We start from the raw sequence: 16,092 nt of genomic DNA on the forward strand, positions 1-16,092 counted from the left end.
AGGGATGGTGGACTGTGCACTGAACTTCTGATATGAACCTTGCTTTGCAATCTATTAGGTGACCTGTGGGTTATGCATACACTTTGGCTGGACTCTAGGCTCCAGACCTCTGGGCATCACATTAAAATGTGAGCAGCCTCTGAAGATGTGTAACTAGGAGTATAGATGAACACAACTATTGTTTTAGATTGGCTATATTAGTATGGAGCCTATGTTGGCATGTTTGACTGGATAACAAGGAAATCTGCTGAGGTCATTACTGTGATCCTTATGAGAACTGCCGCCGGAGAGTGTCAGAGACATGAGAAATGTTCAGGGGCCATGAAAATCTTTCTTCTGGATTCATGACAAACAGGGTAGAAGAATGAGTGAGAGTGAGGAAGTTGAAGGTGGCTGCACACAGCCTGCTCCAGATCACTGGGCTCCATGGAGATGGTATTTTCACCCCATGAGAAAGTAGGGGAAACTAAAAACAGTGGAGGAACATGGAAAGAGGGAGAGACAAGAGGTAGAGGGTGATGAGCTCACCAGCGCTTTCCAGTGGGAAACATTTGGTTTTAGAGCTCCAGTGCTTCCACGTGCTGTGTTGGAGCAGTAGGAATGGTTGGTAAAGAAAAAGTAGAACCTGGGCTACATCCCTGTCTTCATAGGTAGGCCATGGAAGAACTTCTGGGAGACATAACACCTGACAGTGTAGATGTTCTCTGGAAGGCAGCGGGTGGCCCAGCTGCTGGTTCATGGCAGAGTCTTTGCTCTTTTCCTTTCACTTAGGAGTGGAGCCGTTTCTGAGGAATGGGTAGATGCAGAAGTCAGATTCTAGCTCTATGATGACTAACTAGCCAGGGCTGTTTCCCTGATTTTGTTTTGTTTTGCTTTGTTTTTACAGAGAGCTCAGATAGTCTTCTAGGCACAAAGTTTTTCTTTTTACATTGGGCCTGGTGGCTCACTTGTCTGTAATCCTAGCTACTCAGGAGGCTGAGATCTGAGGATCAAGGTTCAAAGCCAGCCCAGGCACAAAAGGACCTTGGAGTCTTATCTCCAGTTAACCTCTAGAAAATGGGAAGTGGGGCTTGGCTCAAGGGTAGGGTGGTAGCCTTGAGTTGAGGAGCTCAAGGACAATACCCAGGCCCAGAGGGGTAGGTAGGGTGGTAGCCTTGAGCTGAAGAGCTCAGGCTGAGTTCAAACCCCATGACCCACAAAGGAAAAACAGTTTTTCTTCTTTAAGTGCAGCTACCACCCTATCTCCCTGCATTCTTATCACTACACTGTGTCCCTCTTGGTTGTCCCTAACTGCTGCATGGGCGAGAAATCGGGGCATTCTGAACTCTGATAGCTGGCCTCCCCAAATCTTTGTTACTCTCTGTTGACTTGAGGGGATCCTGGAGGCCCACGATGCGCCAAGTTAATCACTAATAAATACATAAGTATACAGTTTTCTATTTGAACTTTAGTCCAACAAGATCTTAATTGTAGCAGCCGTAAAGTTCCTCCTAAAACACCTCTTCCTCCTAAAACAACAAAAAAACAAAGCTAAAAAAACCCTGACTGTTCCTCTGCCTGTCCACAGGGTGGCAGGAGTTGACCAGCTTTCCCCAGCTTGCAAACTTAAAAAAAAAAAAAAATGTATATACGTTAAGCTATTGTGATCCTCTGCTTAGACCATAAAAATGATGCTAATTGAACTGAACTCCAAGATATGAAAAACAGGAGGGTTTTTGTTTGGTTGGTTTATTATTTTGTGTGTGTATTTTTTTTAATGTACTTTGTTGAGGTTATTTCTTTTTTTCCTTCATTTCCCCCCTTTTGGTTTATCCCCTGTTATCACTGTTTTTTGATTTGGTACCCTATGTCTTGTATATATGTTTGTGATTTGGGGAATCATAAAATGGTGAGAAAGGAAAAAGGGTAAACCAGAAACCAGTTCAAGTTCAACATCAATACTCACAAGACACAAAGTTGGAAGGGAGGGGAGCTGTGAAGGGGGGGAGATTTGGAGGGGGAGGGAGGAAGTAACAATGCTAGGCAATAAATGTCCTCATTCCCTTACTTATGTAACTGTAACCCCTCTGTACATTATCCTTAATATATATATATATATATATATATATATATATATATTGATGCTGGATTTTTTAAGAACAATTTTTTTCCTCACAGTCTTTTTTTTTCTTTTTAAATAAAGCAACCTCAAAGTCTCAATGTATTATTGATGTAAATGTTTTAAAAAGTTGATTTTCAAGGAGTGACTTCAGAAGTGTGGTGGCACTGCAAACTGTGCCTGTAAGAAAGGAAACAGGCTAATGAGCATGTATCCCTGTTATTTTTCTTCACAGGTTCTACCTGATTGGTGGTGGGATTCCCATCATTGTTTGCGGTATAACCGCCGCAGCAAACATCAGGAATTACGGCAGTCGCCCAAGCGCACCCTAGTGAGTATTTTGCATTCTCTGTAGACCTGACCCCCTCTCTCCTCTCGTGAGCATCTCTGGATACCAGGGTTTAGCATAGCCTCCTAGGTGGTGTTGAAATGCCTGACCTCTAAGCCGGCTTGCTGTGTTCTTTCCTAGTTGTTGGATGGCATGGGAACCCTCCCTGGGAGCCTTCTATGGACCTGCCAGTTTCATCACTTTTGTAAACTGTATGTACTTTCTAAGCATATTTATTCAGTTGAAAAGACACCCTGAGCGCAAATATGAGCTGAAGGAGCCCACGGAAGAGCAGCAGAGGTTGGCAGCCAATGAAAATGGTGAAATGAACCACCAGGATTCCATGTCTCTGTCTCTAATATCCACATCCGCCTTGGAAAACGAGCACCCTTTTCACTCTCAACTCCTGGGGGCCAGCCTCACGTTGCTCTTGTACGTCGCCCTGTGGATGTTCGGGGCCTTGGCTGTTTCTTTGTATTACCCTTTGGACCTGGTCTTCAGCTTCTTCTTTGGAGCCACGTGTTTGAGCTTCAGTGCCTTCATCATGGTTCACCACTGTGTCAGTAGGGAGGACGTCAGACTCGCGTGGATGGTGACTTGTTGCCCTGGACGGAGCTCCTACTCGGTGCAGGTCAATGTGCAGCCCCCCAATTCTAGTGGGACGAATGGCGAGGCACCCAAGTGCACCAACAGTAGTGCAGAGTCTTCCTGCACCAACAAAAGTGCCTCAAGCTTCAAAAATTCCTCCCAGGGCTGCAAGCTGACCAATCTTCAGGCTGCTGCTGTGCAGTGCCATGCCAACTCCTTGCCTTTGAACTCCACGCCTCAGCTCGATAATAGTCTAACTGAACACTCAATGGATAATGACATTAAAATGCATGTGGCGCCTGTGGATGTACAATTTCGAACCAATGGGCATTCAGGTCGCCATCATAAAAACCGAAGTAAAGGCCACCGGGCAAGCAGACTCACGGTCCTCAGAGAATATGCCTACGACGTCCCCACTAGCGTGGAAGGAAGTGTGCAGAATGGCTTTCCAAGGAGCCGGCCAGGCAATAACGAAGGCCATTCGAGAAGTCGGAGAGCTTATTTAGCCTATAGGGAAAGACAGTACAACCCACCCCAGCAAGACAGCAGCGATGCTTGTAGCACGCTGCCCAAAAGTAGCCGGAATTTTGAAAAGCCTGTTTCAACCAGCAGCAAAAAGGATACATTAAGGAAGTCAACCATGGTTGAACTTGAAAGTCAGCAGAAGTCTTACGGCCTCAACTTGGCCATTCAAAATGGACCAGTGAAAAGCGGTGGGCAGGAAGGACCTCCTGACAGCACTGGCAATGTTAGGACTGGGTTATGGAAACATGAAACTACTGTGTAGTGTTGCTGGGCATATCCTTGGCAGAAGTTGCTACAAACTGTGATTGGCACATTCCTTTAAGCTACGGACATTCAAAAACCAAACTGTTTACAGCCACCTTAGGGATTCAAAACAATTTTGAATTTTTGATTTTACTTATTTTATATCCCTAATGTTTTCTTTTTTCTTTTTTTGCAAGGAAAGTGGAAGAATCCCTGAAAGAATTATTTTTACATGTCAAAGTAGCAACAGGACATTTTGGGAACCTGAACTATAATTTCCTAGAATCTGTAATAATATCTACTTAGCATTTCAAGCTTGTATTTAATAAAATAATAAGGTGTTTTTCTTTGTGTCATGTTTATTTTCATATTTTATCCATGTAAAAGCATTTCACTATTTTCATATTTTCTGCAGTAGGCTATTTAAATGAGAATTATCCATCAGCCTCTTATTGGGTCCATGAGTTAACTGTACCAATTACGACATTAGAATCAATGTGATTCTTGATTTGGCATATTTTATAAATGTATCTTTGAATCTGCAAGTTTTAAAAATCATTTCAGAATACTATTTTTCAATGGAAATGCCTTAAAAACTTGTCAGAAGCTACATAATTTTGTCACATCCCTTTGATGCTATTAACACAGCTTCCCACATGTCTCTGGCTTTGGGGTTGTTTATATCTGAGTATGTGTTTGGGTTTTTTTTGTTTTTGTTTTTGTTTTTTTTGCCAGTCCTGGGCTTGAGCTCAGGGTCTGAGCACTGTCCTTGGGCTTTCTCAAGGCTAGAGCTCTACCACCTGAGCCTCAGCACCACTTCTAGCTTTTTTCTATATGTGGTACCGAGGAATCGAACCCAGGTCTTCATGCATGCTAGGCAAGCACTTTAACCACTAGGCCAAACTCCCGGCCATGAGTATGTGTTTCTTACTGAGTATTTTGGCTCTTGCAGGTATGTTACTCAGGACTGTAAGTGCACAATTACCACATAAAGTTCATGTTCACTCATTCGAAATGAGTGTGGATGTTGGCTTTTGTTTGTGCTTACACAGAACACATTTCTTAGGTGGATGCTGAAGTCCTGACCTTTACATTCCACGCTGGTGTCAAAGTGGCACCAGTCCACTTTGCATCTGAAGTTGCCACCAATACTGCAGTCCCTTCTCTTTTTGTCCTCCAACTCCCTGGATTCCCAGTTCCTGCACGGATGCAAGACAGTGTTTCAAAATACTCACAGCTTAGGTCTATTTTCAGCCAAGTCAAAAGGTTTAAATCAAATCAGACGGCAAAGTACATATTTCACAAAGTGCTAAGGGAGGCAAGCAGCTTAACTTGATAAACCTCAAATTCTGAGATTAACTGCTTCCTTACAGAGCAATTTTCAGCGACACCACAGAGCTACCATTGTCATGGCCTCATTCACTTTTCATTAGGCGCCTGCATTATTAACAAGTTATTTTGCTTTACAAGAATAATACTGGTACTTCTATTTAAACCCTGTTTAAAGATATTACTGACATTCCTTTTTGGGCAGAAGCAAGGCAGCTAACCAAAAGATTTGCTGTTCGTACTTTTTTTTTTTTTTTTTTTGGCAGTCCTGGGCCTGAGCACTGTCCTTGGACTTTCTCAAGGCTAGCACTCTACCACTTGAGCCTCAGCACCACTTCAAGCTTTTTTGCTATGTATGTGGTACCGAGGTGGTACCTGTTTGTACTTTTTAATATACAATCATATTAAAAGGCACATGGTGGGCCGGGAGTTTTGCCTAGTGGTAGAGTGTTTGCCTAGTATGTATGAAGACCCAGGATCGATTCCTCGGTACCACATACATAGAAAAAAGCTGGAAGTGGTGCTGAGGCTCTAGTGGTAGAGCTCTAGCCTTGAGAAAGTCCAAGGACAATGCTCAGGCCCTGAGCCCAAGCACCGGACTGGCAAAAAAAAAAAAAATGCACATGGTGTCTTTAGATTTACAGGGTCTTCTGATGTATTGATGTATTTATTGTGGGCAAGACACTTGAGAATGACAAAGATTAACTGGTAAGAAGTAGAGTGAGCCAGGCACTCATTGGTACCTCACACCTGTAATCTAAACTACTCAGGAAGCTAAGATCTGGAGGGTCACAGTTGAGAGCCAATTGAGAGCCCACCTGGGCATGAACTTTGGTAAGACTCCATCTCAAAAAGAAAAAAAAATCAGAAAAAAACCATGCTGGAAGTGTAGCTCAAGGAGTAGAGAGAATGCTAGCCAAGTCAGAAGAAGCAAGCAAGCTAAGCGAGTTATAGACCTTGATTTAAAATCTGGTACTAGCAAAGAAAGAGTATGGGGCGGGGAGAAAATAGGGGAACAAAAGGAAGGAAAGGAAGAAGAATGAACATGAAGTGAACAAGGGAAAGGAAAAAATGTACAGTCAGATACAGTGACTAATGGCTACCATTTCAGCCACTCTGGAACATTTGCAATTTGAAATCAGCTTAGGGAAAAAGTTAGATCTCAGATGGATGTGGTAGTATGAATCTGTCATCCTGCTAAAAAAAGGTAGGAAGATCATAGTTTAAGGACTGCCCCAGGTCAAAAAACAAGACTCTGAAAAATAAACTAAAGTGGGATGGGTCGGAGGTGTAGCACAAGTGGTAAAGCAACTTGTCTAGCAAGCACAAGGCCATGAGTCTAAATCCCAGTACTACCTCTCCAAATGAAATAAACCAATTTTGTCTCTGTACTACTTTTTTTGAAGTGCATTTCATGTTGTGTAATTTCACAATGTTGAGCCTATTTACCCTCTTGGTCAGCTGTACTCACAGAGAGAACTTGCTACTTTTCTTTTTGCCACCTCTCCAAAGGAAGTGAGACCTTCCCTTTCCTTAAGTAGTAAATCCTGTATAACTTCCTATGTAGAGCAGAAAGAACAGGAGTTAGGGTAGGAAAGGACCTGGAAAGAACTCAACAAGGACTTGAAGAAAATGAAGACTTCTCTAAAAATATCCAGAGTGGTTGTGTTCTAGAAAGTGATGAGCAAGCACTTCGTGCATTCTTCAGAATGTGATAGAATTAAAATTTGATGTTAACACACAGGATGTAAATAATACATTGTCTCTTTCTACCTTTGCCATTTATGATTTATGATGTTTTGGGCTAAGAGTTTATTTTTCATGAAATTGTTAACTGTTAAAAGATATCTCTGTTTTCTTTGGGATGTCTCTTTTTTTCCCCCTCATTTAAAAATTTTGACAACTTTGACAACAAATTTGAGCTGTTTGATGGCCATTATACCATGTCCAGGATTAGAGCTGTGTTTACTGATATGTTTACTTAATTCTCATCCTGTGTAGTTTCATTGTGGCATGTAATAGAACATACTTGTGGGGACATACAGTTTCTTATGCTGTTTCATAAAAGGTTTTTTAATCATCCCATGTAATATGTATGCCAAGCATGTTATGTATGTTATGTGTGTATTATTTATATACAAACATGTATGTATATATATATTACTTGATGTTACGCTAACCTACATTTTAGTTCAAATTTTGTTTTGTGTTTGAGTACTTTTGTGGTGCTTTCTGTTTGTGTAAACATATGTATTAATATTTGAAGTAATTAATGTAACTGATCTCTGAATCTTGAAGATTTAGATATCCTGAATATTCATATAACTATTATGCATGTTCATTGTATTTCTACAAATAAGAGACATAGAAGGCAACATACATGCTAGTACCCTTGAAGAGTATGAAGAAAATGCGAAAGAAAATGCCTCACTTCCTGTGGAGAGGTGGATGAAAGGATGTGAGCACTGCTGACTAGCAGAGCAAATGGTATGAAGAAACAACATTAAAGTAGACCCATGCTTCAGGTATTGATTTTAGAATGCCCAAAATGAATTTATTTGGTAACAATCATAAAAGATAAGGAAGTAAATTAACTGAAGGCATATGTTACTTTACTTTAAATAATTGTGGAAAAATATATACCATAGTAATCCCAAGAAAACCTTTTTTAAATTTTTTGAAGTTATCTCTATGGTACCCAAACATTTGTGTTGTTTTCCTTTTGTGAGGCAGAATATTACTAAGAATCCTATTCCAAAAGGGAGAAGCAGGGATGAGAAGGGTGACAAGAATACAGTAAGTCTAAAGCCTAATGAGGCAAATCCTATTACACTTTAAGAACTGAAAATAATCCTCCTTAGTTTGACGTTTTGCCCTCCAAATGAGAGTGGCAACACTCACTATTAACCTTAGTGAGTCAGTAATAAAAATCATCACTCCCTCCTGTGATACATGTTCTTCATATTGTCCTCTCCTCCTTTAGAGAAGCTTCATTAAAATAATTATTGGGTACTTTAACATTTTTAGGAAACCAATTCTGGCATTATTGATTTTCTCTCTGGTCTATTTTCTAATGTACTGAGTTTATATTGGGATTTTGTTACACAAGTTTCATAAAGTAGATTTTGAACCATTTTTGTCTTCTGAAAATTGCATTCACAGTTTCATTTTTTCCCAATGACTATTTCTGTAATAATGTAGAACAAAAGATGCATCGATTCATCTACAACCTGTAAGGTATGTATGAATCACCTTGACGATGGTCTGAGCATGTCTCCTGCTCCTAGAGATGTGGGAAAATTTAGTAGTTGCCATTGTGAAGTATGAGTGGGAGGTGTTTTACCCTTCTGTTTAGTTACATGTGGGGCCTTTGGGAGGTAAAATAGTTCAGTTAGGTCATCAGAATAGAATCTACATGACTGAATCCTAAAGGAAGAGGAAAGAATATCAGGAGATAGACGGACAGGGATAGAAAGGCACATATGTGGTACATGCACACGTGTGTGTGTGTGTGTGTGTGTGTGTGTGTGTGTGTGTACAAGAATAACCTTCACTGTGACTACTAGCTGCAGTTCCCCAGCTTCAGACCTCCAAAATAAAACTTCTTTATAAGCTATCCACTTTGTGATACTATGTTAGCACCAAACACAGATATTTACCTGTTTTCCTATGGAGACAATAAGTCATTACTTTTATTTTTCCCTAAAGCACAGTGAGAAACTATTTTTTTAAAACTGTTTTTACCTTTTTGCCAGATTGCCTTAACTACTTAAATTGCACAACTCTCTGTTTATATAGTTTTCTCCTTCCTCTTCTAAGCCATTAGAAATTTCCCAAGTGAATTCAATGTGCGGAAGATTCTTGACTGGGCTCCCATTTGAAAATGCATTGTCTCGTGTACATGGACCTCCACTTAGATAAATGCTAAAAAGTATGTAATTGCCGAACAATGGCTTTCAAGACACAATTTATATGCTCTCCTCACACCGAACCCTCCCCAAAACAGGTTAGCTTTATGAACAGGTGGTGAATCCTTTAAACCCCAGACTTGCTATAATCAATGAAAGGAAAATATTAAAGAGGAAATGGCATGGCAGATAAAATACAGTTCTTTTAGGGCCGGGAGTTTGGCCTAGTGGTAGAGTACTTGCCTAGTATGCACAAAGACCCGGGTTTAATTCCTCAGTACCACATACGTAGCCAAAAAAAAGCCAGAAGTGGTGCTGTGGCTCAAGTGGTAGAGCCCTAGCCTTGAGAAAATCCAGGGACAGTGCTCAGGCCCCGAGCCCAAGCCCAGGACTGGCAAAAAACAAAACAAACCAAAAAAATACAGTTCTTTTACTTTAATCTTCCTAACATTAAATGCAAATCATGCTTGATAAGCAATGTTTATTTCAAATTTCCTTCATTTTACTGAATAAAGGTTTAATCTGGCAAGCTCACACTATGGTAGGTGATTGTTAATTTTTTTAAACTAAAAACCTTATTTGTTAATATATCCACAGGAACAGAATAGAAAATGCCCAGAGTTACAGGGATTTGTAAGCAAGATGACCAAATAAAGCTTAGGGTCTCAGGGGAGCCACCTCACCAGGAAGAAATACCTTCACATTAGGACTTGAGAACTGTGAAGTTTATCCATCCTCATTTGCATTCTTGATCTCCTAGTTTATGACTGTACAGATTAACTTCACTGCCACGTCCTTCTGTGGTTGTCCCCAACCAGAAATGGCCACATAAGTGTCCTTGTTAGGTGGCACTTCAGGGGCAAGGAGGCAAATTCACAGTCTCCAGGAATTCCAGGTGTTCGCATGATTCTGTCTCATCCTTCTTGATCCCTGTTATGTACGTGGCTGCACCAAGAGTAGCCATCAATCTCAGATCACTCTGTGCCATTTTTACCAGTCTTGGTCTGTGGTCTACCTATGTAGGTAGGATTAGAAGTTTGACCTGACACATCCAGATTCTGCATTGAGATCAAATATATCTAATTCCTGAGTAGCTAGGGTTACAGGAATACCCAACCAGGCTTCATGTTCTAATTCCAATGTTGGTAAAAGAAATACTGCAGATCTGACAGATGCTTAATTCTTTTTGTGAACAAAAAGAATTATTCTCATTATTTCTCATTGTTTGAGAGAATGTATCTAAGAATAATTTAGATATAGCTTATTGACTTACATTTTTATGTATTTTGAATGATGTCAACTATTAGACTATTAGAGATGTATTTTAGAATGAAGAAATACTTCATATATTTCTTCATATAGTATATCTGTTTTATATCCGAATTTAATATTATGCCAGGTGAAGTTTGCTCTCTAAGTAAAATTATCCCTTTTCCTATGAGCAGGAGATTGAATGAATTATAATCCTTAATTCAAGAAAAACAGTATAGCCAAGAGTGAAAAGCTATTCAGAAGCAAAAATCTTCCCCTAAAAATATACTTGTGTTCTGTAGAATGTCATTTATTTAACATTCACCTTTGAATATAAAAATTATTTTCGAGTCATCAAATCCATTCTGTCATAGCATAGAGGACATGCTTTAAGAATTTAGCAATTCATGAAAATCCATTTATAATGTCATATTTTCTACTTTAGTTGCATGCAGGATGTTAGAGTAGAATTCATCCTGCTTCCAAGTCAACCAAAACACCAATTCAGTGGCTGCCAGGATACTGAAAAGGTAAGAGACACATAGAAGTGTCTACATGAAATGCAGAGGAACTCATCTCTTTCCATTTTAGCCCTGTTAAACTGATTGTTAAGTATCCAGTCTCCAGCAGTATGAATGCTTACCCTGAGGAATGAAACACAAATGCACATGTGTCGGTGACCCATCTCAGAAGGGCTGCTATTTCAACAGAGGCCAACAGGATAGCATGTGGGGAAAGAGGTGGTCTCCCATAGACAAGTACTGGACAACACTTGAAGTTGATAAAGAAGTACTGACTTTTCTTAACGCTGTGTGCATAGTATAGCTTTTTTTTTTTTTTTTTTTTTTTTTTTTTTTTTTTTTGCTACCAGTTTGAATTGCTTCTACTTGTTTAGCCATGGTACTTCTCAGACTTTTTACTCTTGCTATCAGTACACTTACCAGGCAATACAGCCTGTATACACTAGATGGCTAGAACTCCATCCAGCACACCAGACCCTGGAAGCTCAGAGAATTATTTCACTTACTTTCCTCCACTGAGCATCTGTTAGTCTGGCAGATCCTTATGACATTCCAGAGCTTTTCCCTTATATGCCCCCTCAGCTCTGCTGATCTCCAGCAAATTCCAGTTGCATGCATTTTCCTGAACTCCAGTCTTTCTGTCATGAACCCTGTAATGCTTTTAAAATGGGCTTTGCTTCATTCTCCCAGCATAATCTGTAAATCCCAGGAGGCAGATTTGATTGTCTGTGTTGACTGTTTTATCTTTTGGAGTTATAACCCTTTGATGTACTTTTTTTTAATGTTCAGAACAAACAGTTGTTTCCTATGCAGTCCACTTTTTAATTCCTTATGAGGAATGGACACATCATTGACTTACATCTGAATGTGAAGTTCTAGTTCAGTAGATTTTCAAACAACTTCTAACTTAGGTAGATTATTAACTCACTATGGAAGTAACCAAGATACAAAAAACTTTATTCAAAATGCAGTTCCTATTTGTAAAATGGATCATTAAAAATAAATTTTTGTAAATTAGAGGAGCTAAGAAATTTATATAACTGGAGGTAAAAAACAGAGGTGCTCTGGGCTATTTAGAGTGTTTTCCAGTTAACAAAACTAAACCATGTAATTAAGTACCATTAGGTTGGTCAAGGAAGAATTATTGTGAAAGAACTGTGTGATCCTGCTATTCCCTTCTAAATTTGGCAGAACATTTTTATTGTCCACATGCCTCACAATAATGCCATTTTCATTATTTTTCTGAACACATTATCTCTGCATACTGAGGAGTCATTTGTGGTTGATATGACTTTCAGGAACTTTATTTTCCTGGATCAGTTTATCTGATTTGAAATTACATAAACTTCTCTCTCTCTCTCTTTTTGTAGCTTTATGTAGCACCCTCAGGGGAGCAGTAACTTGAAATTATTCATTTAGAAAAGCCAAAGATTTATGGTAGAGATTTTTGTTTGTTTTTCAACTTCATTACAGAAATTCTATTTTCATAGATATTGGGTCCCAAATAAGTAGATAACTAATTTTAGAAAGGATGAGGAAATATAAAAATACAAACAAAAAGAGAAGTAAGTATATGAGATTTTGTTTCCCCTCAGAATCATTTCTGACACCTTAAACTGAGGAGTTTTCCTTTTGAAATTGGCCATATCAAAACCCACTGCCGGACCAGGAAGGTAGCCTAGTGGTAGAGTGCTTGCCCAGTATTCATGAAGCCCTGGGTTTGATTCTTCAGTACCACAAGTGGTACTGTGCTGTGGCTCAAGTGGTGGAGCTCTAGCCTTGAGAAAGCCCAAGGACAGTGCTCAGGCCCTGAGCTCAAGCCCCAGGACAGGAAAAAAAAAATACTGCCTCTACTGTTGCCACCCATAGTCACAGAGAGTCACAGTCACACATGGCCATAGTTGTCCAGGGCGGTTATGATTAGAATCAGAGAAATGTAGCTAAGGGTTGCATTACTGTTGTCCAGTTGTTCATTAACCAGCCTGATGCAGAGAGGCCTGTCTTTGGGCAGTTTGAAATGAAATCATTTTTATAGGACACTCAGATAATTTTAAAGTACACTGACATAAGTACTGCCAGCTTGGACCGAAAAGAATAGTCTGTTTGAACATCATTAGAAAAAGAAGAGACTCTTCTGATCTGTAGTCAGATGCATGATCCAGTGCACCACTGGCCCTTATGGTTATAGAAATGAGGTTTATCTTTGTGATGGTTATTCTTAATGTACTATGTGAAGTTATTTCTTTTCACTATTTTTTTCCACTTACACTTAACCTCATGTGGTTACTGTAGCTGAGTTTATTACCTGGTATATTGTATATACACTTATTTCTTTATTTGAACTAGGGAACAGAAGGGGGGAAATAAGATAATTGGGAGGGGTGGGGGAATGAGAGGGGGACAAAAATGTGAGAAGGTGTATCATGGTTTGAGAAGTAATGTACCCATTACCTGATGAATGTAACTGTAACTCCTCTATACATTATCCCAACAATAAAATTCAATTTATAAAAAAATATGACGAACAATAAAAAGGAAAGATGGTCTAGTGATAGAGTGCTTGCCTAGCATGCACAAAGCCCTGGGTTTGATTCCTTGGTACCACATACACAGAAAAAAGCTGGAGAAAGCAGTATGGTGATTCCTCAAAAGACTAAACATAGAGCTCCCCTATGACCCAGCAAATCCACTCCTTGGTTTTTACCCAGTCATCCAGAAACAAGGACATACTAAATCCACTAGCACAACGATGTTCATTGCAGCACTATTTACCATAGCAAAGATAGGGAACCAACCCAGATGCCCCTCAGTTGATGATTAAATCAACAAGATGTGATATTCATACATAATAGAATTCTATGCTGCCATCAGAAAGAACAACATCACTCCATTTGTAAGGAAATGGAAAGACTTGGAAAAATCATATTAAGTGAAGTAAGCCAGACTCAAAGGATCAAAGGCTCAATGGTTTCCTTCATTTGTTATAATTAGTATAAACCTGGGACTCTCCTAGCAGAGGTTTACAATTGGGCAAAATCTAGATACATAAGACCACATGAGGCTAAATGAAAGGACCTCCAGGAGATGGAAAGAAGAACCATATAATGTGTGATTGTTGTTCTTAATGTACTATGTTATTTCTCATCTCTTTTGTTATCCCTTGGTTATCTCGTTGTTACAGTATCTTACCTTGTTATCTGGTATATTGTATATATGTTTATTTGCTTATTTGAATTAAGATAGGGAAGGAAGGAAAACAAGATGGGGGGAGGAAAATTGAGACAAAAACATGAGAAGGGGTATCAACATTTGTGAAATAATGCACATTCTATCTGACGAATACAATGTAACCCTTCTATTCATTACAATAAAAAATTTTAAAAGGTTAAAGAAAAGGAAAAAAAATCAGGAAATGGTGCTATGGCATAAGCAGTAGAGTGCTAGCCTTGAGAAAGCTCAAGAAGAGTGCTCTGATTTCAAACCCTAATACTGGGAGGGGGAGAGGCAGAAAGAGAGACAGAGAGGAAGAGAGAAAGAAGGAGGGAGAGGGAGAAAACAGAGAGAGGGAGGAAGGGAAGAGAAGGAAGAAAAGGAAGAAAAGGAAGGAAGGAAGGAAGAAAGGAAGAAAGGAAGGAAGGAAGGAAGGAAGGAAGGAAGGAAGGAAGGAAGGAAGGAAGGAAGACAGGCAGGCAAAGAAGCTATGTCAGGAGAAAAAGTGTAGGCATGAACATAGGACATTTTTTGCCAGTTCTGGGAATTGAATTTGGGGACTGAGCACTGTCCATGAGCTTTCTCAAGGCTAGAGTTCTACCACTTGAGCCACAGCATCACTTCTGGCTTTTTCTACATATGTGGTACGGAGGGATCAAACCTGGGTCTTTGTGCATGCTAGACAAGCACTCTACCACTAGCCAAACTCCTGGCCCAACATTTATTGATTGATTGAGAGAGAAAGATACTGCAGAGCAGGAATAAGACAGCTTCAAGGTCGTACCCTTCAGGGAAAATGGGGTCCCAAATATGGAATATTTTCTGCTCCTGGACAAGCTGCAGTTTGTTGGGTTTTAGAACTGCCATGGATAAAGTTACTAGGTGATTATGTGGCACCATGCGCTGCCTTGAGGATGATGAGCATTGAAGCCAGAGCCTACTTGGGCAGGGAGAGGCTGGTCTTGAGCTGAACCAGTCAGATAAGGCATGTTGGCAGGAGAACTGTGTGTAGGCAACATAAACTGTTGTGTGGACTGACGTAGGGTAAAAGTGAAATGGATGAAGACATTATAAGAAAGCAACTAGCAGCAAACAACTCTATAAATCATGATCTAGGGGCTCCAAGAGAAATGGGGAAGTAAACAATCCTAACACTTACGGGCAGTTGTAAAGGAATTCTAAAGGAATTTAAAAAATTTAGGAAGACTCAGAGTTGGGAAAAGTGATTACTTCTGAAAAATGTCGGGGCCGGGAGTTTGGTCTAGTGGTAGAATGCTTGCCTAGCATACACAAAGACCCGGGTTCAATTCTCCAATACCACATACATAGAAAAAAAGCCAAAAGTGGTGCTGAGGCTCAAGTGGTAGAGCTCTAACTCTGAGGAAGTCCAAGGACAGGGCTAAGGCCCTGAGCTCAAGCCCAGGACTGGCAAAAAACCCAAAAATGTCTACCACTGTCCATACTTGGGAAATCAGGCAGAATCCATGGCTTCTTGATGTACTGGGAAAAAAAGACAGTGATGTTTAGATTTGTACCACTGATGGTTTCCATTGATAGAGATGAAGAGAACAGACCTACATGTCCAACTCCTGGGTATCGGCCTCCCTCCTCCCCCAGAAAGTATAGCATGCAATCAAGAAGGGAACTACTAGCAGTATGGGATGTAAGAGACCACATATATACTCGAGCTTCTTATTTTCCACAGCTCCATTCTGAGGATTTGAGTAGAGGTAGGAAAGAAGGCCTACACTCCTTGACACCCAAGAGGTGGTAAGAAACTGTGGTTCATTTTTGTTTGCACTGATCTGTGCCCAGTACACAAATCAGAAAAGTGGAAAAGATCATGGGAAAGATTTTTTTGAATAAATTGTTCATGTCACAAATGAGATCATTTGTGAGCACCTAGAAGAGAGAATGAGCTGAAGGTGGGAATGCTAACCTGGTAAAGTTTAATATAGATGAATGAATAATTGTGACTTTGGTGATAGGAAATTGGCATTGCAAAATAGATGAGAATGAGGCTTGGCTCGATAGAAATCTCCAAAGACAGAAGATTCCAGATCAGAAAACTCAGGGGTTTTACTTGGCAGC

General features: G+C 40.0%; 1 protein-coding gene across 2 annotated transcripts in view; it reads left to right on the plus strand.

The window, feature by feature from the left end:
* Positions 1–4,108, plus strand: part of Adgra3 (adhesion G protein-coupled receptor A3) — a 98,409-nt gene extending 94,301 nt beyond the window's left edge. For both annotated transcript variants that reach the window (XM_090343765.1, XM_090343766.1), the window contains 2 exons: positions 2,334–2,429; positions 2,568–4,108. In XM_090343765.1, coding sequence (XP_090199891.1) covers positions 2,334–2,429; positions 2,568–3,801 — 1,330 coding nt within the window. In that variant the 3' untranslated portion in view covers positions 3,802–4,108. The remainder of the gene's footprint in view (positions 1–2,333; positions 2,430–2,567) is intronic.
* The last annotated feature ends 11,984 nt before the right edge of the window (positions 4,109–16,092 follow it).

Source organism: Megascapheus bottae, chromosome 13 (assembly GCF_031878675.1).
Source record: "Megascapheus bottae isolate mThoBot1 chromosome 13, mThoBot2.hap1, whole genome shotgun sequence".
NCBI lineage: Eukaryota > Metazoa > Chordata > Mammalia > Rodentia > Geomyidae > Megascapheus > Megascapheus bottae.